The sequence below is a fragment of the Molossus molossus genome, unplaced genomic scaffold (genome assembly GCF_014108415.1).
Source record: "Molossus molossus isolate mMolMol1 unplaced genomic scaffold, mMolMol1.p scaffold_m16_p_18, whole genome shotgun sequence".
Lineage (NCBI taxonomy): Eukaryota > Metazoa > Chordata > Mammalia > Chiroptera > Molossidae > Molossus > Molossus molossus.
Window position 1 is genome coordinate 38694886 of NW_023425353.1, and position 25897 is coordinate 38720782.

General features: G+C 40.6%; 2 protein-coding genes across 2 annotated transcripts in view; one reads left to right on the top strand and one right to left on the bottom strand.

Moving 5' to 3' along the window:
- Positions 1 to 3991, top strand: part of PIK3R4 (phosphoinositide-3-kinase regulatory subunit 4) — an 81114-nt gene extending 77123 nt beyond the window's left edge. The window contains exons 22-23 of the mRNA XM_036266378.1: positions 1395 to 1543; positions 3871 to 3991. The gene's annotated coding sequence lies outside the window, so the exon portion shown is untranslated. The remainder of the gene's footprint in view (positions 1 to 1394; positions 1544 to 3870) is intronic.
- The window catches only part of COL6A6 (collagen type VI alpha 6 chain), a 103025-nt gene continuing 79151 nt past the window's right edge, over positions 2024 to 25897 (bottom strand). Inside the window, exons 33-36 of the mRNA XM_036267470.1 lie at positions 17335 to 17431; positions 13570 to 14241; positions 10517 to 10610; positions 2024 to 2234 (exon numbers count right to left, since the gene is read on the bottom strand). Coding sequence (XP_036123363.1) covers positions 2024 to 2234; positions 10517 to 10610; positions 13570 to 14241; positions 17335 to 17431 — 1074 coding nt within the window. The remainder of the gene's footprint in view (positions 2235 to 10516; positions 10611 to 13569; positions 14242 to 17334; positions 17432 to 25897) is intronic.

Consider the following 25897-nt stretch of genomic DNA (forward strand, 5'->3'; position numbering starts at 1 on the left):
ATTTTTAAACCAAGAAACATCACTGCTTATTTGTGGGATTCTTGGTAATTAGAATCACATAAATTTTATTAAACTGATATTTAACTTTTGCAGAGTTCCTTCTTTAGGAGAAAGACAATCAACGAAAACACCATCACTAGAGATTTATTTTTAAAAAGAATTTAATATTTGTAGCATGTTTCAGATCGTTTACCTATTAATGATTAAAAAGATGACCCAAAATGCTAAAATAATCTCAACGACCAAGGGAATAATTGTTTGATGTACTTTACTTATTATGCAGAAAAAAAAAAGATACATTTTGAAAGTATTTCCAGCAATAAGCAAAAGAAAGGCGTTTTTGCTTAATCCGAAGTTAACCAGAAAAGTCCTTTTATTAAAATACCTCTTAAATAATGCTCATCAACTTCCTGTCATTGGAACATTTTTTTTCTGAACCTCTAAGACCACTGAGGATGAAGAAACCTGTCATGCTCTATTTTTCCCTATTACCTGAGTATGAATGTGACATTTAAACTCCTTGCCCCTGAAGACACAGGGAGCTAGCTCTCTGGAGTTGCCTGAGTTAGGATGGCAGAAGTGGTTTCAAAACACATGCAGATAGATAGCCCTTCTTTTTCAGGTTTTATGAACAGAGGTATAGGAAGGAAAATCGGACCATACCTACGGGTGTTAGGTGTCCGTAACCACCTGCCCCAGCAGAGTCTCTCTGCCTTCCTGAAGCGAGGGACACTCTGCCCACAGGGCCCCTGCTACCAACCGTGGAGCCAGTCCTTACAATCTGAGGTAAGGGCTGGACATTGTGTCTAAGTTAAATAATGCTACTTTGATGTTCAGTTGCAGATATCAGCCCCTCTATAAGCTTAATAATTAATTATATGAACTTGCTAGGGGTAAGGAGAGAGCCATTGGAGAATGCTAGTTGAGGCCAGGCGCTTTGAAGACTTTTCCTGCTTTAACTCACTCCAACCTCTTTTGCATCTTGGCAACTCCATATATATTTGAAGATTAAAACATTAACAACTTGCTTATTTTGTTTTTATCCAAACTCAGTGTGCATTTAAGGCTTTTTAGAGTTTTTCCAAATCTGTTTGGTGCTGTTCACTATTGATTAAGTAGCTACCTGATGGGCAAAAGGAACTCAGAGAGTAATGACAAGTTGTGTCTTTACTCTCCTTGTCTAAGAAATATATGGGTGATTAAAAAAAAAAAAAAAAAGACAATAATGGGAAAGAAAGAGAAAGAGAATAAAAGCCCATAAAAATGGCCAGGTAGGAGGCTCTACATAATGAAGGGGGAACTTCCAGCTCAAAAGCATAATTTATATTCTGGGGGCATTGATGAGGATTTGGAAGTGAGGAGAAAAATTACCCTCTGCTTGTCACCTGTCCAAGCTCACCCCTGCAGAAGATGGGAGGACCCTTCCAGCACAGCCCTGTGGGAGGACCACTCAGTCCACACAGACAGCGATGTGTTCAAATGGACTCATTGTGGAAGGCCAAATTTCCAAAGTTATGACCTATCAACAGCACCAATTTTTAAGGTAAATCTTGGGGTCTTCCAGAACAACCTTTGGTTAGATGAGCATTAAACAGTATTAAATCGAGCAAGATGGCTTGGTTTGCAGAAAATGGGTTGGACAGAGACCGATGATAACAGAATTAGCATTGGCTCATGTACATACATGTATACCCTGTATAACATTTACCTTCAAATTATAATCTCCGTTAGACTTTTACAAATACTTCTTCATTCTTTCATCTTTTAATAACAGTATTTCTTGAACATATCAGTCTTAGCATGCTGGAATGATCAGGAACGGTCACATAAATGGACAAGATATATCAATACCAATGAGTGCAAGGGGTCAAGTTGCCTCAATCTACACACTGTGGTGTGTCCAGCCCTCCAGAGTGTACCTCCGGATACAGGCAAATATCTACATAAAAGTTACCCCGAGTTTTGGCAGTAGATTTAGTTACCTAAGTCCAGAGACTTACCATGCTTCCTAAGGTTAAATTCTTCAAGCACTTCCTTTATCATGTCTTTTGGGAACAGCTTTTATTATCTTTTTTACATTTTTAAAAGTATGGAATGTGTTTCTGGTAAAATTTTGAACAGTATTATATCTGCTGTTTCTTGCTACTCTTGAAATATATTTCTTATCTTGAAAGAATTTTGCCTTTGGTAATGCATCTTCTTTAAGGGCAGCTTTCTGTAGTCCAAGAACAAGGCTGTACAACAAAAGAAGAAAAACATCATAGAAGATAAATGCCACTTCAACGTTAATACAGTCTATATTAACCTTTCTTCCTAAATTAATTGTTGTACCCATTTCTTTTTTTTTCTTTTTTATCCTCACCCGAGGACTTTTTTCCTTTTTTTGTTTTTTTTTTGTTGTTCAGGTAGAGTGGGAGGGAGAGAGAGAGAGAGAGAGAGAGAGAGAGAGAGAGAGATATTGATGTGAAAGGGACACATCGAGTGGCTGCCACCTGCATGACCAACCAGGGCCGGGGACAAATTGCAACCGAGGTACACGCTCTTAGCAGGAACCGAACCCGGGTCTCTCTGGACCACAGGCCGACACTCTAACTGCTGAGCCAAACAGGCCGGGGCTGTTGTACCCTTTTCTTGTTGCATCCTTCCTTCAGGGTAATTTTATTATGATTTACTAAACTGGGCTTTGTTAAACTGGGCAGATAATCAGAAGCTGACAAGAAATCTTGTCAAAGTGCAAGAGTATCATTTCAATGGCCAAGTTCCTTCATGGACACTGTTCCACTTAATACTTCCTATTGGCTCCTGTTTGTTCAGATTTGGGTTCCAATAGTACCTCGTGAGAGGCCGCCGTATCTGTAGCTTCCCAGTCCCACTTCCGTTTCTAGGCACGCAGCACAACGTGCTCTTATTTTTCTCATAACACTTACCACTGTCTGAATTTTTATTTATCTGTAAACCTCTTGGTGATCTGTCCCCTACTATTCCACCCTCCCAGACAGCAGTTAAGTTTCCCAAGACCATGCCTGGTCACCATAGTGAGCCCAGGAACTGAGAAAAGTGCTGAGCACAGAGAAGACTCTCAGTATTTGTCTAATGGAAGCATGAGTGAATGCCATCCCTTCCCCCCGCCCCCCCCCAGCCATCTTCCACGCAGATGTTCACTCTCTGCTCTACAGAAGGCCCTGTGGCAGGTGCCGCGGGGCGCTTAGAAACAGTGCCCTGGCGGGTAGGTGCATGAAGGGTTTGACTGGCAGTCGTGAGTAACCCAGCAGTGAAAAGAGAGCTGCAGTCGGGCTCTGAAATGCCGCCAATGCCAGCCTGAGAAATCAAGGAATTAGAAGCCCAGAGCTGACTAGAAGTTCTAGCCTGTCATTAAAACTCTGCTGCAGGAAGTGTCCTCTAATCTTCGCTAGCCAGTATGGCAGACACTAACCACATGTGGCTAGTGAGCCCTTAAAATGTGGTTGATGTGACCAACAAACTAAATTGTTTATTTCACTTAATGGAAAGCTAGTGGCTCCTCTTGGACAGCACAGGAAGGGAGCCATTTCTGATGACACTATTTTACAGAGAGGTGGTGGAAAGAATCTGGGTTCCAAAGACATTTTTTTATTCCATTTTCTCTACTTACTAGTTGAGTATCTTTGAGCAAATCATTTAAGTATAGTAATCCTGTTTCTTTGGGTATTAAATGGGGATAAAAACAACCTGTGTTGTGAGCAACAGCTGAAGTCCCCTAGACTAGTTACCATGGTGCTCTGTTGGTTACAGACAAAGAAACAGGTGCATGGAGGGGCTGAAGGTCAGCGACAGAGTTGAGAGTAACCCAACTCTTCTGATACTGAGTCCAATGTACTTCCATTGAACTAGGTTTTTATTCAGGATACTGTAAAGAACCATCAAGATGATTGGAATAAGAAAGTGAAATGATAAACATCATGCTTTCAGAGCCCCTGGATATGGGTGCAGGACCACACGGAGGCAGATGGCTTGGGGTAGGCTGGACACCTAAGGTGCAAGGAACCTGGCATGTAAGCTTTTCATAAACATTTTCAAGCGAATGTGTGGCAGCCTGGTAGTATAAGAAGAGAAGGTTTATCAATACCTATAAACCTTAGAAATTAGCTGAACTGTGGTCGAGAAGGTTCAAGAGAACTCCAAATGTGGAGACCAGAAAAATGGTGTCAATATTTACTATGACCTATTTCTTCATTTGGACTTTTCTGCTTTCACCAGCTCAAAGTCTGATCTCTCTCACAAGAACATCATTACTTAGAAAACTGAAAGTTACAGAATTTAAAATTAAGTTCACTTCTCTTACACACACACCACATACCTTCTTTCATCTATAATGATAGCTACAGGTGAAGGAGACATCAACAAAGAATACCATGCCATTCCTGTTACACAGACCTGAAACCTGCATGCATTATACGCTGTATGTCTGGGCTTCTGAAACTCAAATCCCAAAGTATGCCTCAGTGCCCTTCTGTCAATGCCTTCAGGAACGTGCTCTGTTGATCAACCAACTTCTCCCAGTTACCAAGAACAGAGTCATGGCTCAATTTCAGTGCAAATACAATTTCCTCACACCTTCCCACATTTTTGCTCCTCTCTGTATTTCTTATTAAACTCCAGACTAAATATTATGAACCCAAATTCCCCAAAGTCCTAATTGTCTATATGCACCAAACATGGCTCCACTGATCATGGAGATTACATTCTTTTGAATCTGGAACCACTGTTTTCATGGCTTGAGTTGATCTCATCTATGCTGGTCTCTCTCCTCTCCCAGTTCTCCCCTTTCCATTGGATACTTTTTATGGTGCGTTTAGTTATCTTTGTTATATTCCTCCCTCTTTGTTAAGAAAATGCTGTTAAATTGATAACTGCTTCTTTAGCATAGCATTGCTATCTTTTTCCTTCTCAAATATTTATATTCTCAAAAGGGTTGAACATGATAAATACCATATCTCTGAATTCCCATTTTTTTCACTCTTTTGTATATAGGAGCTTGTATTGGATAAACACTTGATCAGAATCGTTTGATTACCTTATTTGGGAATCATATGGACTTATATATTTCTTTCTCTTGCTCTATATTGTTCCCATACTTCTCTACTGGTTAGTAACTCCAACAATAGGTGGTCAAGATAAGGGAACAGGGATGAAACAGTCCATTCATTTTGCAACTTGTGCCCATCTCTAACAAAGCTTGTGGAAAGATGTGGTGACTAGATAAAGTGAAGTGGATGGGAGTAACTGCAGATTTCAATTCTCTGTGATGCCTCCATCTACGCAGACAGTCAGGACTCAGCCATACTGCATTTACTAGTCGACGGGACTCACTGGAGTAGAAAATGCAGACAAGATTGCTTCTATTTCGAGAATTCTTTTTATTTTAACATACATTTTGTGCGTCCAAAAAACCCACTTTGGAAAGCAGAATTACAACAGATGTATTATTCATATGGCATTGGCGACTGTGTCCATTTTTACAATTCAATTGTTCTGGCTCTGGTCTGTCAACGTTTTAGAGTCTGGCACAAGTGCTTCCCTGACTGACTGAAGCAATAAGCAGGTGGCTGTCTTTCTTTTATTGCCTCAGAGCAGATCTCAGTGCTTACAAAGAGGCCGCCCCGTAATCTCACCCTCACTGACCATATGTGTCCTTGGTTGATTGTGTTTTGGTCCAGTTTCTTTTTTTTTCCACTTGATAGGAACCAGCTTCTACCTGTATTTCGTAAAATCTTACAGCAGAATGATATACTTCTGATGCAGGTCCTTCTGAAGACGTGGCAGTCTTCAGTCCCTTAGAGAAGGCCTGGGGTGTCCCAGCCAACACCCCATCAGGGAGTTCACTGACAGAGGTAAGGGTTTCACATCTCAATTTCTGACGCTGCAGTCCATTCCTAACATTTCACTATTTTGGACACACAGGCAAAGTGGAGAGGGCGAAATAAATTTTCTGTCCAAAGTCCAAAAGCACTGTGAATTCCTTCCTCTACTCATATTGCTCTTTAAATAATGCGAGCTGGGAGTGGTTTCCCAAAATGCGTTTTAATTTGTATAAGCTGACCACTGCGTCTGCCCTTGCAGTTATGACCTGCTGCATCCTGTGTGGAGCCCAATGCAAACGCAAAGTCCTTTTCCAGACTTTCAGACACCGGCAGCAAGGGGAGCCCTGCTCTCGGTGGACAGACCGCACAGGCCGTTCTAGGCCTGATTTCAGGAAGCATTTGCTGCTGGACAGTTCCCCTGCCTCCCAGCAGGGTGAGGAGAAAGAGGCTTCAAGGATTCTTTCTGGAGCTGGAGCTTCTGGGTTGGGAGGGCCTCTCTGGCCCTGCCCACCACACAGAAATGCACACACTGCACAACAAAAGTTGGCACACTGTCGAAGGCATTTGCTTAAGTGTGATTCCCAGCGGCTGGTGCACATTTGATTTTAGTCGGATGTGGGCAGGTGTGTGTGTGTTAGTATAGCATGACTGGCCACGGAAACAAATCCTGTTCTAACTACTTGATTTAAATTATTTCTAATTTTAAAAAATGTAAGTAGTATTCATACAGAAAAAATATATAAATGTTTATTATTAAGTTTCAAAAGAACTAACTTTTGCTTTTGTTGATAACTTTAAAAATACCTTAATTAAAAATATTAAGTTATACTTGATTCCTGTTTTTGGGTATACCATATTCTATTTTTTTATTCTAGAACATCTTAAGAGTAATGTTTAGTGCATTAACTTTTAGAGTTTAAAAATTTGCTTAACATAATGATTAAGACCAAAACTTTCTTAAATTATAAATTCTGACGTACCCCACAAGTTTTGACATATAATGTTTTGATTATTATATAGTTCTAAGTATGTTTACATTTTCATTATGATTTTTGGTCCCATTATTTATATTGTGATTTTAATTGAAAAATGTATGGGCTTTAAAAGTATTGTTTTTATTAATTTATAACTTCATTGCATTGTGATCAGATTGTTTGGATTGATGGCACTGATTCTTACAGGTGTGTTGATACTTGCTTGGTAAGTTAAAAATTGCACAATGAACACCTGTAAACTCTTTACCTTGATTGAGCAGCTGTTAATGTTCCATGTGTTCTGCAGAAGAATGTCTCATTTTTCCATGTAGGGTTCTAAATGAGTCTATTACATCCAGTTTGTTCCTTATGATTAAATCTTTTACCTCTTTACTGATTTTTGTCTGCTTCGCCTGTCAATATTCAGACTGGTATACTGAGACCTCCCACTCTGACAACCGTTCTGTGGCAGTTTCTCCACGTAGCTTTTTAATTCCCACTTTGTATATTTTAAGATTTTATTACCCTTTTATAAATTTAGAATTGTTATATTTTCTTCATGATCAAACATTTTGTCATCATGTAGTAACCCTCTTTATTCCCACAAAATAGTTTTATGTAAAAGTATATTTTATCCAGCCCTGGCCGGTTTGGCTCAGTGGTTAGAGCATCAGCCCGTGGACCAGAGAGTCCTGGGTTTGGTTCCCACTAAGGGCACGTACCTCGGTTGCAGTTTGTTCCCGCCCCGGTTGGGGTTGTGTGGGTGGCAGCCACTCGATGTGTCTCTCTCACATCAGTATTTCTCTCTCTCTCTTCCTCAGTTTCTCCCTCTCACTCTATCTGAAGATGAATGCAAAAGTATCCTTGGGTGAAGATTAAAAAAAAGTATATTTTATCCAATATTTATATAGCTATTCCAGCTTTCTTTTTGAAACATTTGCCTGGTATGTTTTTCCCCATAATATTACTTTGAACTTTTACATTTCTTATTTTGTAGCTGTGTCTCTTGAAAACAGTTATAGCTGGATTTTGTTTCTTAAATCCATCAGTTTCTGATTATAACTGGCATGTTTAGTCTATGTATTTTTATTTTTCTTGCTGGTATATGTCAATAGATTTGATCCTGCTATCTTCTGCCTTCTACTTGTCCTTTCCCCCTTTCCTGCCTTTTATTAAAACTATTTATTATGTTGTTTGTTTTTAGTAACAAAAGATGGTTTTATTGTTTAATACTTTTCTCATGGTTAGGTACTTAATACAGACATAAATACTTACTAACACAGTCTTAGAATTTTATTTTTGTCTTAAAATCACCATGTACCAAATGTTTTATCTCCATAGCTTTATGAACAAGTACAGCCATTTTGTAACCCCACAAATTAGATATCGCTATTATTTAAAAATATAACATTTATTTTGCTTTATCTAAATACTGGCACATTTTTATCATTCAGTCTTCTTGCATCTCAGCCTCTACTTCTGTGGTCATGTTCTCCCCTTGAAGTACATACTTTAGAAGTTCCTTTAGCAGAGGTCTTTTTGTGGTGAACTATTGCTTTTTGTTTACTCAAGTTGTCTTTGAGTTACCATTGTTTTTGAAAGACAGTTTAAGTTGACACAAGTATCCTTCCACTACTTTAAAGGTTCTCAATAGTACTGTGACTTCCACTGTTACTAAAATCCAGCTGCCAGCCTAATTCCAGTTTCTGTGTACACAATCTTTCCAGCTGCTCTTAATCTTTGCATTGTATTCTGCATTCCCCTCCACCATGTCCAATGTTGTTTCCTTTTTATTTATCCTGCCTGTTACACCTTGCCTTTTCTTCATCTTTTAATTCATAAGTTCTTGAAAGTGACCGTCTCTTTATGTCTCTCAATAGTCTCTCATTTAATATTTCTATTTTATCTTTCTAGAAGTCCAATGAGACAGGTTACATCTTTTCATTCTATACTGTCTGTAAACTTTTTATATTTATCTTCTCTGCATTCCGAGTCATTTCTTCATCTTTCTTTTCCAGTCTATTGCTTTTCTTCAGATGTGTCTATTATTCTCTTTAATCCATCTATTGAGTTTTACAAGTTTTTTTTATTTTAAAAATTGTCAAGTTCATGGAATATTGTAAAGAACAGCACCATGAATAAATACTTGTATACCTTTCACCTGGATGATTCTCCAGCTGTTACCATCTTGCTACTCTGTGTGTACGTACACAAACATATATCTCTATGTACACATATATGTGTGTGTGCACACACACACATACACACACACACCCTACTTCCCCTTAGGAAAACCACCTGTCAGTGGGCTGCAGTCATCATGCATGTTCCTCCTAAATACTTTAGCACAACTGCGTCAAGAACAGAGAAATTCTTATACTAACCTGAAGCCATTACCACGTGTAAGAAAATCCACATGAATCAATAATATCATCTAGCATATTGTTTATACACAAACTTTCCCAGCTGTCCCCCAGATGTCATTTATATACGCTTTTCTTTCTGAAGTAGGATCAAATCAAGGTTTATACCATTACATTTGGCATTATGTGTCTTTGGTCTCTCCCATTCTGGAACACTACCCCACATTTCTCTGCAGTCAGTGATATCAAAACCTATGATGAATATAGACCAACTGTTCTGAAGAATATTCCACATTCTGGAATGGCCCAATAGGTTCCTCATTCTTAGACTTGGGTCAAACATTTCCAGCAAGAATCTCCCACAGGTGTTGTATCTCCTGGATTATCTCAGGAGGCACATGCTATCAGACCTTGGTCAAAGTGGGTGCTGCCCAATCTTACTGCCAGATGTTTGGGATTACAGATTGGCGGTTTTCTCATGCTATCATTTCTTCTACTTTTATTAGCTAGCCTACTTCTATAAAAAGAGATTTTCCTCTCTTTTTGAGTCTCTCTACCGACCTGTGGATTTTAAAAATCAATGTGTTTTAATCTGTCACCATCACTATTCTTTTTGTCTCCAGTTGGGCCAGTGAGAATCCTTTAAGATAGCTCCTCTGTCCTATTGATATGCTGTTGTTAATTTTTTACTGTTGTCTTGCTTCACAAATATTCCAGGCTCACACTGTCCTTTCCCTGCTGGAATTAGCTGTTTCTCTAAGAAACCTTGGTTCCTTTTAGTGGGGAATGAGATTTAGAAACCAAGATCAGGTCTTAGTTATGCTCCTTGCCGCTGGGGAGTCCCATTAGTTGTTTTGATCAAAAATTAGATGTTCTGCCCTGGCCGGTTTGGCTCAGCGGTTAGAGCGTCGGCCTGCGGTCAAGAGAGACCTGGGTTCGGTTTCCACTAAGGGCGCGTACCTCAGTTGCAGTTTGTCCCCGGCCCTGGTTGGTTGTGCGGGTGGCAGCCACTCGATGTGTCCTTTTCATGTCAATGTCTCTCTCTCTCTCCCTCCCTCCCTCCCACTCTATCTGAACAAAAAATGGAAAAATGTCCTAGGGTGAGGATAAAAAAAAAAATTGATTTTCTAATTTAAAAAACTATATTTGTTGTTTTTCAAATCAACCTGGTCACCTTTGATTATCTCTTGTCCCCTCAAACTGTATTTTCATATTGTTTAGCAATAGCTTTTGAACAAATAGGATGGAGGAGGAGGAAGAAAAGGAGGGGGAGGAAATGATAAGGGAGGAGGAGAGAGAGGAGGATACATTCATTTATCAAGTAATACCAAGCAGATACCTTCGCAACTGCTGTGGGGGCTGCTTCGGATTTGTAGAGCTGAGTCTATTGCACCTGGTTTTGAAGTTTATTGGTGGATATTTGTTGATTGCACCTAGGAAGAGAAAAACTGTGATGAGCCTCTTACTCATGGCCTTTACCACTAAAGCAAAATATTTTGTATGCAAAGTGTTATATCACTGTTTTCAACATCCCCCAAAGGAAGATACCAACTAGGATGGCCATATGAGATGAGAGTCAATTTCTCAGAGGAGTCTCTAAAACTGGGTTTTAAAAATACAGCTCTGCCGAATTTATAGGTGGAGAAAGCGACTTACTTTCCAATAAAAGTGAAAGCTTCTAAAGTTGGTCAAACATTAGAGGAGTTATTCTGAGCTAGTCCTAAGAGTCTGGCCTCTAATGGACATGAATTAATCAGAATAGTTATTTCTATTTGCTCCTTTGAAATATCAAAATGCAAAGGGAAAACAACATTCCCTTTATGGTCTCTGTATCATTAACAATAGCAGAAACAATAGCGCCATCTTGGGTTGAATTCATTCATGGCTCATTTCATTTGGAAGTATATTAATTTTTCATGATAATAAAAGCATGCCTCTTACCACACCATTTAAAAGCCATTTTTATGGGAAACTTTAAAAAAATGTATTATTTATTTCTTTGAAACATTAAATTTAACAGACTTATTAAAAACAATTAAATCTCTTCCTGGTGATCCAGGGTCATCGTAAGGACAAGTTTGCCTTGGGCTGGGAGACAGCACTGTTGTGGATTGGCCTGTGGGCTTCCAGACTGAATGGCCCCAGACTGTGATGTTTCTCTTACTGTGCATCTGAATTCTAATTTTTATCTGTCTTAACTCTAAGCATCGGGTTGTTAGTCATTTTGTTTCTCTTAGAAAAGGTGTTGATTTTGCCATGGACTGTGTTTAAATAACAAACACAACCTAGAGAGGGAGGGCTAGAGTTCAGGAGGGCAGTGACCATGTCCGGCTTGGTCACTGCTGGGCACCCTGCACCTAGACAGTGAGTGGCTTCCACCTAATAGATGTGTGTTAATGTTGAGTGGGTGAGTGTGGGTCTGTGGGCCTGCTGTGGAATTCAGTATGCTGGCTCCATTACGATGACGTCAAAGCCTTGTTCAAGGTCTTGATAAAATGCAGACTCTGGTTCTTGTACTCATACAGCTACATATTAAAAGTTGAAGAACTTATATGCATGTATGCGTAACCAATGGACATAGACAACAATGCTGTGGGGGTGGGGTGGGGAGGAGGGTGTCTGAGGGGGGGAGAAACATCTGTAACAAAAATAAATTAATAAAAATTGAAAAAAAATAAAAGAAGATTTCTAGATGCTTAATTTCTAGAAAAGTGGTGTATAACTCTGTCATGGTTTTAATTTTCCAAAAAGCACTTTCTATATCTCTCACCTACCCCAGGTAATTCTGAAAACATTTCTTCCCCTTTTTCTGGGTGGTGAGGGGGTATCATTCATCTAATCATATACAGGCACACCCCACTTATTGTGCTTCACAGATGTTGTGTATGTTACAAACTGAAGGCAAGACCCTCCACCAGCAAAAAGATGATGACTCGCTTTATTGCAATAAATATAAATACAACTTTCTTGCAGTAGCGTGGAACCAAACCCTCGGTATCTCTGAGGTGTGCCTGTAGTGTGTCTAATTATCATGAAACACCAGGAAGAAGTTGTGGGGATCTGGGGAAGGAAATTCCATCTTAAACTTCCTCTCAGCTTTCTGCCTCATACGAAGTATTTCTTTATAAGTGTCTCAGAGTCTTTCAAGGTGTTCTCTTATTTTACCCTTACAAATGCCTTCAGGTTACTTCCTTCAGAATGACCCTTAGCCCTCATTTTTTCTAGCTGCTCTTTCTGGTCCCTGTTCCAGAACACATCCACCCACATTTCATTCCGGGAGCTTCCTGCTCCTGTACCAGTGTCTCTCAAACCACCTGTGCATGGGAATCACGTGGGGCTCTTGATAAAATGCAGACTCGGGTTCCGAAGGCTGAGATGGGGCCGAGATCCTGCATTTTTCCTAAGCTCCCAGGTGATGCCAATACTGTTGGTCCTAGACTCACACTTGGAGTAGCAGCGTCCCACCAACAATTTCCTAAGGCTCCTCAGACCTCAGACTCGTCGGTGTCTTTGCAGCCTTAACTGCTCTTACCATGAACAGCCAGGGACAAGTTTGAGACACAATTAGAATCTTCCTACACAGGCTGCTCTTTTGCCTGTGCATTCACTTTTATTTATCTGAACTCCAGGGGTTCATTTATCATGAAAACATTCAGCAATTCAGCCGAAAGCTTTTCAGCCTCTGGAATCACACATTACCAGGACATGGCTTCTTTTTATTCATCCTGTTGCATGCAAAATGAATTGTAGGCTTTCAAGGCAAGCTCATTCCAAGAAATATAGCCATGATGTAAAATTTTTTTGTTGTTTTTATTGGTACCAGTTGCACTAATTATTGGCATCATAAAAAGTCATTAACAAGGCTGAGAAAGTTTTGCAAGTACATATCTTTTTTTCTGACATGTAAAATGGTATCTCCTCATACTTCAAACCCTGCCTTTTGAACACGTAAAAGCAAAGCCAAGAATTATTGACTTTTTCTTTGGCTCTTTTTTATTTTTATTTTTTGATGTATTAACTGGTGAAGCCTTCCATCAAAGGGCAGCTTGTTAATGTTACATGGCAAGGGCTTTTATTTTGTAGCTAAAGTCCAGGCTGAGACTTCATACCCCCAGACTATACTGCCCTATGCAGACAGATGTGAGCAGCTGCTTGTTATGATTCCCCAGAGGAGCCAGAGTCATAAAAAAGATGAGCCAGAAAATAAAATGCTTAGGAATCGGAGGCTTCTTCTCTCCACCGTTCATCACTATACATTTTCCTTTCTGACCCTGGAGTGCCCTTGAAGACACACAAGAGGCTTCTAAGAATCCAGGTCAGCTCATCAACCCTTCCTTTGAGACAACTAAGCACACTCTAAATGTGCAAGAAACAACTGATTTCATGACTTACGTCTCACGGAGGTTATGAAAGACTTCACAAACTTCACACCATAACTGAGGTCAGGTTTATGAATTCGGCCGAGCTGGACCAAGTGGTGATCCAGAGGGGGGCTGGCTAGGTCTTCCAGTTCCTTATCGTTCCAGGTAGGGCCGAAGGAAAACACGAACAGGGCATAACCTTGACATTTGGCTTTCAGAGATTCTTTCTTTAAGGTGTCTCTGTCCAACTGACTGGTTTCCCCAGTAGATATCACAAATATGACTCTGTTTCTTCTCAGATTCGGGGCACTTAGAAAGACATTGTCCAGAGTCCACCGCAAGGCGTGGCCGACGAACCTGTCTCCATCTAGTGGCTGCAGCAGCTCTTCCACGTGCCTCTTCATGCGGCGTCCACTGCTGTAGGTGGTGAGGTTGAATTCTGTCCTGACGGGACTCCTCTGAGTGTTGGGTACGAAGCTGGGTGGGGAATGGCTTAACAGGGCCACCCGGTCTCCAGTGAGAGCGGTCTCGGGCTCTGGGGTGATTTCGAAGTGATCTAACAGTGCTCCCAGGAAGTCTCTCATGTCTTCAAATTCAGCACTTCCCACATGCCGGGAGCCATCCAGAAGGAAAGCCACGTCCATGTAAGACTGCACGGGTGGTGGTCTGGCTTGATCACAAGAAGCATCTGGTTTGCAGACATCTGCAGACCAAAAGGCACTTAGGGTTACTGAGCAGAAATGGACAGAAAAGGAAAGATAGCATTTCAATTATGTCAACATCTGGAAGCTGCCTGATCTTTGATCTCGAAACAATCACTCAATGACTTTGCTGTCAACACCAGGATTACTTACTAGTACATGCCTTGCATCTATATCCAAAAAGTACAGGTTTGATACCCAGCCCGTGTCTTAAATTCCATTCACTAACACTATCTGACTTTTAAACTTAAGCTGCTTTCAACAGAAGTTTCTTCTTAGCGGTTGCTTCTTCTCAGAAGTTTTTTAAGTTTATAAAAATTGAAGTGGACAATTTATCTCATGCTTGTAAGAGTATACTGTATCATGACATAAGGGCTAATGATCTCTCTAGTTGACAATTTACAGGTCAAACCAGTGACCTTATCATTATGCTCACACTGTTCTATGAAAAGTCATCTGATTACAAAGTAAGAGTGAAGTGCCCTAGTGGGGCGGTTCAGTTGGTTGGAGTATCATCCCATACACCAAACGGTTGCAGGTTAGATTCCCGGTTGGGGTGCTTAGTGCAGGCAACCAATTAATATTTCCCCCTCACATCAACTCAACGTTTCTCTCTCTCTTTCTAAACATATGCTCCGGTGAGGACTCAAAAAAAAAAAAAAAAAAAAAGTAAGAGTGAAGAAAGCAATGAATTTTTTATTTCAATTTAAATCAAGGGTTATAATTCAGTGTTCATCTGTGTATAGACAAACAGGATGAAGCTCCTGCTTATATTTGTATCTCCATAGTGACTATTAGTTGAAAGCTCAGTCTGTGTTTATTAAATCAATGAATATACATATTGCATATTAAGGAACTTTGACAGCATGAGGTCATTTAAATAAATATGTATATCTCACTTAACAAAAATATGTAGTAATAAAAACAGGAAATGTTATTGACTCTGACTACATGAATATTCAGAGAAATAAAAAAAAAGGAAAGATCTTAAAGGTCACCTAATCTTCTAATTTTACAGGTGACACTGAGGGTTGGAGAGTAAAATAATTTTGTCAAAGGATATACTAGTGTTTCTAGAAGTTTCTGCATATGAAGTCAGTGTTCTATTGTCAGAGACAAGGCCATGTGGTATAATGGTGGGGTGGCCCCTTGGCCTGAGAACCAGGAAACCTGGGTTTTGGTCTTACTCTACCCAGTAACATTCTCTGTGCACCTATCCAAGACACCACTGGGCCTCGATTCTGCACAGCTAGGTAGTTGGGTGAGATTCCGCCCGAGAGCCCTTCCAGGACTGACATTCTGTAATCCTAGGTTTTCAGTAATACTTAATGGTTAAGGATGAGAATGGCCTCTTCTTTTAAAAACTAAAAAGAAGAAAGAGAATGAAATACCATGTGTGTGGACAGCTGGTACTTAGATATGGGCCTGGGTTGCAAACAAGAACTATTAGATGAAAGGTTAATAACCAGAATGCAGATCGAGGGGATGTAGCAAAGTTCCTAACTTCGTTCTTGTTCATGGACTCCATGTGGCTCTGGACAAATGATATCCCTCTTATTAAAGTTCAGTAAAATTTTATGACCATATTTAATGGTCAGATGACAGAACAGTCACCTGTGTGCAAGGCAGTTTCTAAAATCAGGGACAGCCGGCTGCCCATTTGTTCCATTTTGTGGGGTTTTTTAACTGCAGGAAATGACAGCCAAAATATCTTCCCTGATATGCCTATGAGACAAAACAAGGGTTCAAGCCAAGAAGTGAAGCCAAAATCTATCCCCAGTCACACATGTGCAATTTCTAACTGTGCAACCTACCAGCACACGGCTGTAACTGACATGTTCGAAAGCCCGCTGAGGTCATAGACGGTGGGATGTAGCTCCCCACAGTTCAGTTAGCACTTTAAGAGCCTTGTGTAAGAATGCCAGGACCTAACACTGTGTAATTGAGGCCGGAGGGGGAGGAGAGAGAGAGATGGGGAGAGTGGGAGAGGAGAGGGACAGAAGTGGAGTGGAAGGAGGGAAGGAGACAGACTCATTAGAGGGAAGAAGGAAAAAGAGAGTGTTATTAGATTCTTCTAATAACCAGCATCTGCCTCAGAGCTACCACCTCCCTGTGAGGTCATTTATATGGCAAGCATTCGTATCTCATTGATAAACACAAAGAAGGAGGGGAATTAAGCATTTTCTTCAAGGACAAAAAACATTTCAAGGGGTAGAATACTGGGATCTCTGTTACTCATAAATTGCAGGCATCTTAAAGCTGATTCGGGGAGGGGGGGCGTTGATCTGGCTGCCAGGCCTTGAACAAATTATTTCATCTCTCTAAGCCTCATTTTCCTCATCTGTAAAATGGAGCTAATAATGCAAATGTTTTAGGGTGATGATAGCAACAGAATGAAACAGAAAGTGTTCAGGACACAATAAACACAACAGCTTAGGTATTAACTATCATCATCACCATCACCAGTGTTCTGTAAAGCGATTAGATCAATGCACAGCTTCTAATAAATGCTTGAAACTCAGTGATCACACCCACCAGGAAGCCCAGCCGCTTATATGCGTGTCACAATGGCTACGACACTCAAACCAGGTCGCCAGTTCTCCAGCTAGACCCGCAGACGGTGTAAAACAACACGTGAACCAGCACTGCAAATCTTAATGCTCCACATTTGGGAGTCCATGAAGCACCTTTTCCCATGACAAATGCATGAATTTCTGCTAATTTCCACTTGTACTGTGAAACATTTCTTTGGGGGTGTGAATACTTGCGATTTAGAAAACACATAAATCTACTTCATACATGAAAAAAAAAAGTCGGCAGTGAGAGAGACTACGTTTGTCTAAAAACCATCACTGGTTCTTGGAAGCCGCAAGAAGCAGAGGGGCCTGAAATGTAAGCCTCCTGCTGTGATACCTAGGAGGAGCCTCCTCCAAGCTGAAAGGCTCCATCTGTGGGCGATGTGGTGTGAAGAGGCGAACCCAGATCCCCAGGGAAATTCTCCCAAGACCACATGTGTCCTTGCTGCCACTCCTGCCAAGGGTGACTCAATGTGCTTAACAAGCCTGATCACATTATGTTCTCTCTGTGGGTCTTACCATAGCAGAACGTGCATCTCTGTAGTCTCTCCAGTGCTGGCGTGGAGTCAGCCCCGGATGGAACCATTACTACTTGGAATGTGCCAGTGTCATCGATCTGCAAGAAGCAGAAGTGAGAGAAAGAACAGCTTAGTGGGTGGGGCTGCGAGAACTTCCCAGGATTGTTCCGAGAACTGATGTGGAGAGAGCAACGTTGTTGCTGCTGCTGCTGCTGCTGCTGCTGCTGCTTCTAAGAAGGTCCCGGGAGATGCATCACCGCAGGGTGTGAGCCCTGAAGCTCCCTTTTGCTGTATGACACGTTCCTTTGCCTCTGTTTCCTCCCATGTAAACTGGAATAATCCTACTGCTAGCTGACAGGGCTACTGAATGATTCATAATTGGAAAGCACTTAACTGGCACAGGGTGGGTGCCACTGGGTCATGAGAGACCACAAAGCACTTTCCGATCCATTATCTCAACAACCCAGTGAGTTTTTTCTCATGTTCATCATCTCCACTTTACAGACCAAGAAAATGAAGCGCAAAGAAAGTTTCAAGTGTTAGGACAAGGGTCTCAAGGTCTGGGCCATTCTTACGAAATGCTATCCTTGCTAAATGTTAAAATGTAGTGTAGAGGCAGCTGAGACAGCAGGAGCTGGACTGGAACCCAGCTGGATAAGTGTAGCCAACTGTAGAGAAGAAATCAATGTGTAATTAACCAAATAGTGGATCTAAGCAATGGCTAAGCCTCCCTTGGGGGAGGTGAAGTTTGGCTGTGAATCCCATCTCTTTCACTTGGTGAAAGCAAATAAAACTACCTAAGGACAACCACAACCACTTCTTGTTCTTGAATTGAACACCCCAAGCAGTGAACCCCTTGATTTCTCTAACAAAAGGACTGATCAAAGGAAGACACTGGCTACAGAAGCCATTTAAAGAGGAGAATCAGAGACACCCCCCTCCCCAACCCTCTGCCCTGACACAATCTCAGAGAGCCAAGTGAAATTACAGGACACACTTTACAGTTATCTTTGAGTGCCCACTATGAACCAGGCATTGAAGCTAGCTTTGCAGTGCAGACCCAGGTCCATGTCTAGGCAGCTCTCCTCTGAGAAACTCCCAACCCTTCCCAATTTGGCCCCTAATGTTAGTAACCTGCTGGGGAGGTTGAGGCTGGAAAGCAAGGAGAAGATGAGGAGGCTCTACATAATGGAGAATAATTCACTTACCGGTTAACTCACTCAGAGATTACTGATAGTTGAAGGAAACTGCAGGTGTGATCCTATCTAATGCCTAAGAGATGGGACAGTTGGCCTTTGGTTTCCCCTATGAATACTACTGGCTTCCTTCCCTCTTTCACAGGGGAATTTCCTTCTCATTCTTTATCCACGGTCGGAGGACTCTGACAGCCGTGCTTACATGAGGTAACTCCATCTCTCTAAGTGGATCGGTTGCACCAGGATGGACACCTGAGCCAATCGGATCCATTCTCTAGGAATTTGGACCTGGGGTCCTGAGGGCAGTGAGTGTATCCATGCTCGTGGACACCAACAGAGCTGTGGGTGGCCGTCTTTGATCTGTGGGCTGAGGAGCAAGGGAAATGGGGAGAGGCATAGGGACGGGGCTTTCCCAGAGGCTTATCTCCTTTTCTGTCCGTCTTTCACTTGGCGTATGAGAGATGGAGAAATCTGTGCTCACAGAATTCCTCTGAGACCACCGTGTTTGCCTTTATAAGTCGTTTGGGTGAGAGGGGGAGACTGAGAGGGAATATGTGGTAACTGAAGCTTCTAGCTAAATTTCTATGCACACATATGTAGAGAAAGGAATGCATAGTGCCCTGGAAAGACAGCGAGAGAGGAGTCAAAGTAGAAATGGTGAGCACTGTGTGGAATGAGAGAAGAGGAAGGGAGAAAAGACCCTGTGATGCGGGGCAGTGGAGAAGGGACCAGGTGGTGCTGACATAGATGGGCAGCTTTTGTAGTGGAACGCAGTGCTCTGCACAATGGTACCTGCCCTTGCGACTCTTCTGAAAAATCAGCATTGCTGCCCAGCTGGTGTGGCTCAGTTGGTTGAGGGTCATCCTGCGCACCACAGAGGCACCAGTTTGACTCCTGGTCAGGGCATATGCCTGCGTTGCAGGCTCCATCTCCAGTAGGGGGCATGCTGGAGGCAGTCAATCAATGTTTCTCTCTCATTGATGTTTCTATCTCTCTCTCCCTCTCCTATCCTCTCTCTCAAAAAAAAAAAAAAAAAAAAAAAAGTCAATAAAAAGATATTAAAATAAAATAAAAATCTGCATTGCTCACTGATTCTTTGCGCAAATGAATCCTTTGAAGAAATGCTGAATTGTGTGGTCCAGGTGAGCACAGGGTGAAAACAGAGGCTGCTTACCTGACTCAGAGGCAGAGGACATCTGGGTTATATCTGGACCCTTATAGTAAATTCTACTTGGGATACGTAACTGTGTGTACTTAAGCTAGCTTAAATTGGTTTTGGTGATCTATAAATAAAGTCTTGACTAATACACCAGCAGAAACAATTAGTCTGTATTGTCAATGGCTTTTTTCTTTTTTTTCTGTTAATTTTCGCCCAAGGATATTTTTCCATTGATTTTTAGATAGAGTGGAAAGGAGGGAGGGAAAAGAGAGAGAAACATAAATGTGAGAAAGACACATGGATTAGTTGCCTCCCCCAAGACCCCAACAGGGGCTGGGGATCGAACCTGCAACCCAGGTGTGTGCCCTTGACTGGAATTGAACCCACCATCCTTCGGTCTGAGGCTCTAACCGCTGAGTCAAACTGATCAGGACGTCAATGGCTTTTAATAGGTTGATAATTTGGCCTTCATATTTAAGCGTGTATCAACACGTTGATGGCAACCTAAAACATCCTTTTTAGTGCATTGCTTTACTGGGAGATTCCCGGGGAGTGTGCTCTGCCTGCCCTCCCTGCTCCCAGGTGTCTCCTCATCCATAAAGCTGGCCAAGTGTGGTGTTAGAGATCACTCATCCTGCCACATGTCACTGGAGCAACTATGGTTAGCATATATTACAGAAAATTCCTTCAACTAAAGGTGGGTTGGGAATTTAAAAGAGTCCTATTCAAAAGGATTCTGTTTTAAATTATTTAAAAGAAAGGTGTCCACTTTTCTTCTCGCTTTTCTGTGACTTCAAAGAAGTTCCACCTTGGATGAAAGTACAGCTATAAAGTCCAAAGGACAGAATGAAGCATTCAGCAAATGGTTCTGGATGACACTGGGTTCTTTCATTTCTAAACATTAGGGACTCCATAAATTGGTGCGTACAAGAAAAAAATACAATTAATAGTATGTATAGTATTCTTTCTTTAGGTAATTCTATATTAACAAAGGAAATCCTTTTAAAATGAAAGGTTGGGTGCTGTGCTAATTTCCCATTAAAAATCCTACCACACTCATTTCATCTCTGTCTTCAATCACAAGAACAATCTATAATGTCAACTATTACTCTTAATTTTTCTCTCCTCTACAATACTATATGGCAGAGCAAAGAAAAAAAAATTAGGCTAGCTAAAAAAGAGACATTTCTTATAAGTATATTAGAAAGGGAGACCCATTCAATATTAGAATTCTTAATGTACAACACGTATAATTTCACCAGAAGAGATCATTGCCAAGAAAATTTAGAAGGAAAACCCTAGTGACAAAACAAAGCTGAGACTGAAGTTTTCCCAGTCAAAAATGGCTTTCTATTTCAGAAGGTCAAAACAAAGCTGAGACTGAAGTTTTTCCAGTCAAAAATGGCTTTCTATTTCAGAAGGTCACTCAGCTTCGTATGAGCACGAACGATTTCCAAGGTGGTGACCGTAACTCCATTTGCTAAAGAACAGAAGGAAATCAGACCATGCTGTCCGAGCAGCTGCTTCTGAGTCTTGCCACATATGTCTGCACAGGCTCCAGATCCCACACCAGACCACTGAACTCTCAGATCAGCCGAGACTTAGAAAAGTCATTATATTATTGAATAGACTCAGATGTTAAAATATTGTCCCCAACTAAAAATTCATTGCCATGAAATTTTTGAGTTCTATTCATAAAATAATAAAACACAGTTTAAGTGCAGGTAAGCACAACTGAAGAGAAGGAATAGCAGAAGAAAGAAAAAGAAAGCAAATGGAGAAGTAGTAACATAATTTCTCTTCTGAAATGTCAGGTGTTGGGTTCTCAACAACTTGAATATATGCCTGATTTTAGCCCTCCTGGACAACCCTGCTTAGTTCTGTCCTCCATGAGGCTGGGGCTCTTGGTTTTCTACTTTACTGTTGTATCCCCAGAGACTAAGACAGCGCCTGGTGTGTATGAGGAAATCACAAACATTTGCTGGGTGAATGAACCTGGGGACAAACTCTGATTTATCTCTGCATCTTTCTCTCTCTTCTTCTGTTCAAGGGCTGTTTGGAGCCAAGTCTGCTCAGGTTTATGAGAGTCTTTATCAATAATTTGAACCTTCATTGGTGCCCTTTTGAGATGAACTCCTTCAAGAAGGGAGCAAATTACACCATACACAAGAATAAACTCAAAATGGATAAAAGACTTAAATGTGACTCATGAATCCATAAAAATCCTAGAAGAAACTGTAGGCAACAAAATTTCAGACATCATATGCAGCAGAATTTTCACTGATACATCACCTAAAGCAACAGAAACAAAGGAAAAAATGAACACATGGGACTACATCAAACTCAAAAGCTTCTGCACAGCAAAAGATACAATCATCAAAATAGAAAGGCAACCCACTGTATGGGAGAGCATAATTGCCAATGATATATCAGATAAGGGGTTAATTTCCAATATATATAGAATGCTCATACAACTCAACAAAAGGAAAACAAAGAACCCAATTAAAAAATGGGCAGAGGAACTAAATGGACACTTCTCCAAACAGGACATACAAATGGCCAAGAGACATATGAAGAAATGCTCAACATCACTAATCATAGAGAGATGCAAATTAAAACACAATGAGGTATCACCTCACACATATCAGAATGGCTGCCATCAACAAATCATCAAACAACAAGTGTTGGCAAGGGTGTGGAGAAAAGGGGACTCTAATACACTGCTGGTGGGAATGCAGACTGGTGCAGGCACTATGGAAAACAATATGGTGTTACCTCAAAAAATTAAAAATTGAACTTCCATTTGACCCAGTGATCCCACTTCTAGGAATATACCCTAAGAAGCCTGAAACACCAATCAGGAAGAATATATGTACCCCCATGTTCATAGCAGCACTATTTACAATAGCTAAGATCTGGAAACAGCCCAAGTGTCCATCAGTAGACGAATGGATCAAAAAGCAGTGGTACATATACACAATGGAGTACTATGCAGCAGTTAGAAAGAAAGATCTCTTATCCTTTGAGATGATATGGAGGGACCTGGAAACTATTATCCTAAGTGAAAGAAGCCAAACAGAGAAAGACAAGTATCATATGATCTCACTTATTTGTGGAATATAATGAACATAACAGTCTGAGGAATGGGGTAGTCCCAGAGACGTGGAAGTGGGGTACAGACTGACAATCCCCAGAAGGGGGATGGTGGGGGAGAGATAAACCACAGAACTTATATGCATGTATGCATGAACAATGGACATGGACAACAAAGTTGGGGACAGAGCGGGGAGGGATGGGGAGGGGGGAATCAGAGGGGGAAAAAGGAGAAACATCTGTAACAAAAATAAATAATTAATAAAAAAATAAAATCCTCTGCATAGTCCTGCAAATCTTTATTATTCCATTTTATAGATGAGTAAACTGAGGTTCAGAGAGGTTAAGTAATTTGCCCAAACATCTCAGGAAGTAGAAGAAAGGGAAATAAGCACAGTCTGTCTCTGAAGTCCATGTTTTTTTCCGCTGTACTATGTTCTGAGTCTCTAGTGTATTGTCATGTGGACAAACAAATGGAATACATTGAAATGTAATACATTTAATTCTTACTTTGAAGTAAAGACTCAGATTAAAAAATAATCTCATCTAAAAAAAAAAGAAGGGAGCAAAGAATCTCTAGGTGATTTGAGTAGAATTTTTGACATTGTTAACGTGCAAAGGGTTTAAAAGAAACCAACACAATGCATTTTCTTAAGTCATATGCTGTGCATATACCTTTGAGTGAGCAGTGGAACTGTGTCAGTTTAAGTTTATATTCCAAGTACCCTCAATTATTTATTTGCATTGGGATATTAAGTTATCTCTTGTTTTGTGACTAAATAGAGCCAAGGCGCAATAGGGACTCTCAATAAACAGAGGGAATGATTAGGATTCCGAGTAAGCAAATCCACTTCCAGAACTTGGAGCTCCTGCATCTCACAGCAGCTTCGTTTGCACCACCTGGCCCATCTTTTTCTAATTTATGTGCACTTTCTTTTCTGAGACTGATATTATCAGCCTGTTCATTTGCATAATTCTGAGTTAGTTCAGTGATGCTAATAGCAGTTTCAGTGCCTCTACAACCTAGACTTCAATCCTGTTCAACAGATGTTAGTTCAGTATCAAGCCAGCGAATGATAACAATGAAGGCAAAAGCTACCTTCTTGAGTGCTGACTATGTACCAAGCTCCGATGCACAGCATTGCATTCTTTCGTCGTCACAGCAACTCTAGGGAACAGGCACTTCTTTCTCTGTTTTACAGACAAGTGCTCTATTTTAACTCAGTTCTGCTTATTTGAACATCTGCACAGAAAATTATGAAGCTGGAAAGGTCAAAAGCCCACTTAATCCTTGTCTCCAGTCTCCAGGAAAGACAGACAGAAGTCACTGACAGATGAATGACTGCCCCTATAAAAGGCCTTCAGAAAAGGTGATGTCTAGACCACCTGCATTTGGCCATTTAGTCCATGCCAATAGCAAATGAATCTTGGCTTCAGAAAACTCGTCCTTAACTCTAACCTGAAATTCCCTATTGCTATTAATCCCAGTTTCTCTAATATGAAATTTTGCTAAGTTTGGAGTTCAGCTGGCTAATTTTCTGCAGGAATAATTTTTTACATATTGAAGACAGTGATTCAGTTGCTTTTTACTTTCCTTCCTCTAAATGAAATAATTTTCAAATGCTTGGTCTTTTGTTCTGGTTGCATCTTCCAAGACCCTTTTACTGATGTGTGGGGCCCCTCTTCATGGTTTCCACATGGGTGCAGAACAAAACACCATGTTGGGCCAATGCAGGTGACTGGAAGGAGGTTTAGTTGGGTCCAGCAGGTCTTTTATGAGGGATCCCTGCCACTGAGCCACTGTAGGCAGGGTGTTTAAAGGTTAGAATGGTTATCATGAAAAAGACAAGAAGTAACAGTACTGGTGAGGATATGGAGAAAAGGGAACCCTTGTGCACTCTTGGTGGAAATGTAAATTGGTTCAGCCACTATGAAAAACAGCATGGAGGTTCCTCCAAAAACTAAAAATAGAACTACCATATGATCCAACAATTCCACTTCTGGGTATTTATCCAAAAATCAAGCAAGCAAACAAACAAACAACAACATCAAAAAAAACCCACTCAGAAAGATCTACGCACCTTCATGTTCATTGCAGCATTATTTACAATAACAAAGCCATGGAAACAACTTGTGTCCACCAATGGATAGATGGATAAAGAAGATGTCATATCTATCTATCTATCTATCTATCTATCTATCTATCTATCTATCTATCTATCTATCCATCCATCCATCTATCTCTATAGATATCTATCTCTATGGATGTCTATATAGACATCTATCTATATATCTATATATGTATACACACAAACTCACAATGAAATGTTATTCAGCCATAAAAAATGAATACAATTTTGCCATTTGTGTCACCATAGATAGAACTGGAGGGAATTATTTGGAGTGAAACAAATCAGACAGAGTAAGACAAATGCCATATGATCTCACTTATGTGTGGAATCTAAAAACAAAATCAAAACCCGAACTCATACAGAGAACAGACTGATAGTTGCCAGAGGTGCCAGAGATGTGGGGTGGGGCATGGTGAAGGGCGTCAAAAGGTACAAATTTCCAGTTTTAAAATAAATACATCATGTATAGCATGATAATAGTTAATTCTATATTACACATTTGAAAGTTGCCAAGACAGTAAATCTTAAAAGTTCTCATCACAAGAAAAAACAAGTTTTGCAACTATGTACGGTGACAGATGTTAACTAGACTTTTTATGGTGACCATTTTGTAATATATACAAATATTGAATGATTATGTTGTACACTTGAAACTAATATAATGTTATCTGTCAGTTATACCACTTTTTTTTTTTAAAAGGTCATCTTGATCCCAGGTTTATTTAGGAATGCTACACAAAATTTAATCCTCAACCTGAGAAGCTATAACTAGAATAGTTTTTCCTGTATAACATTTGTTACATGATTGGTGAAGCTATAAAATCAGTCAATTGGTTTTCAGCATAGGGTAATGATTACTTACTCTGGCTATAAAGTATCATCCAAGAATGTTTATTGGCCCTTCTGATTGAGTATCTTTACACCCAAGGGCAACTCAGAGAGTCCCTTGCAGAAGCACTAGAGTAGCAAACCTGAGTTCAAGTG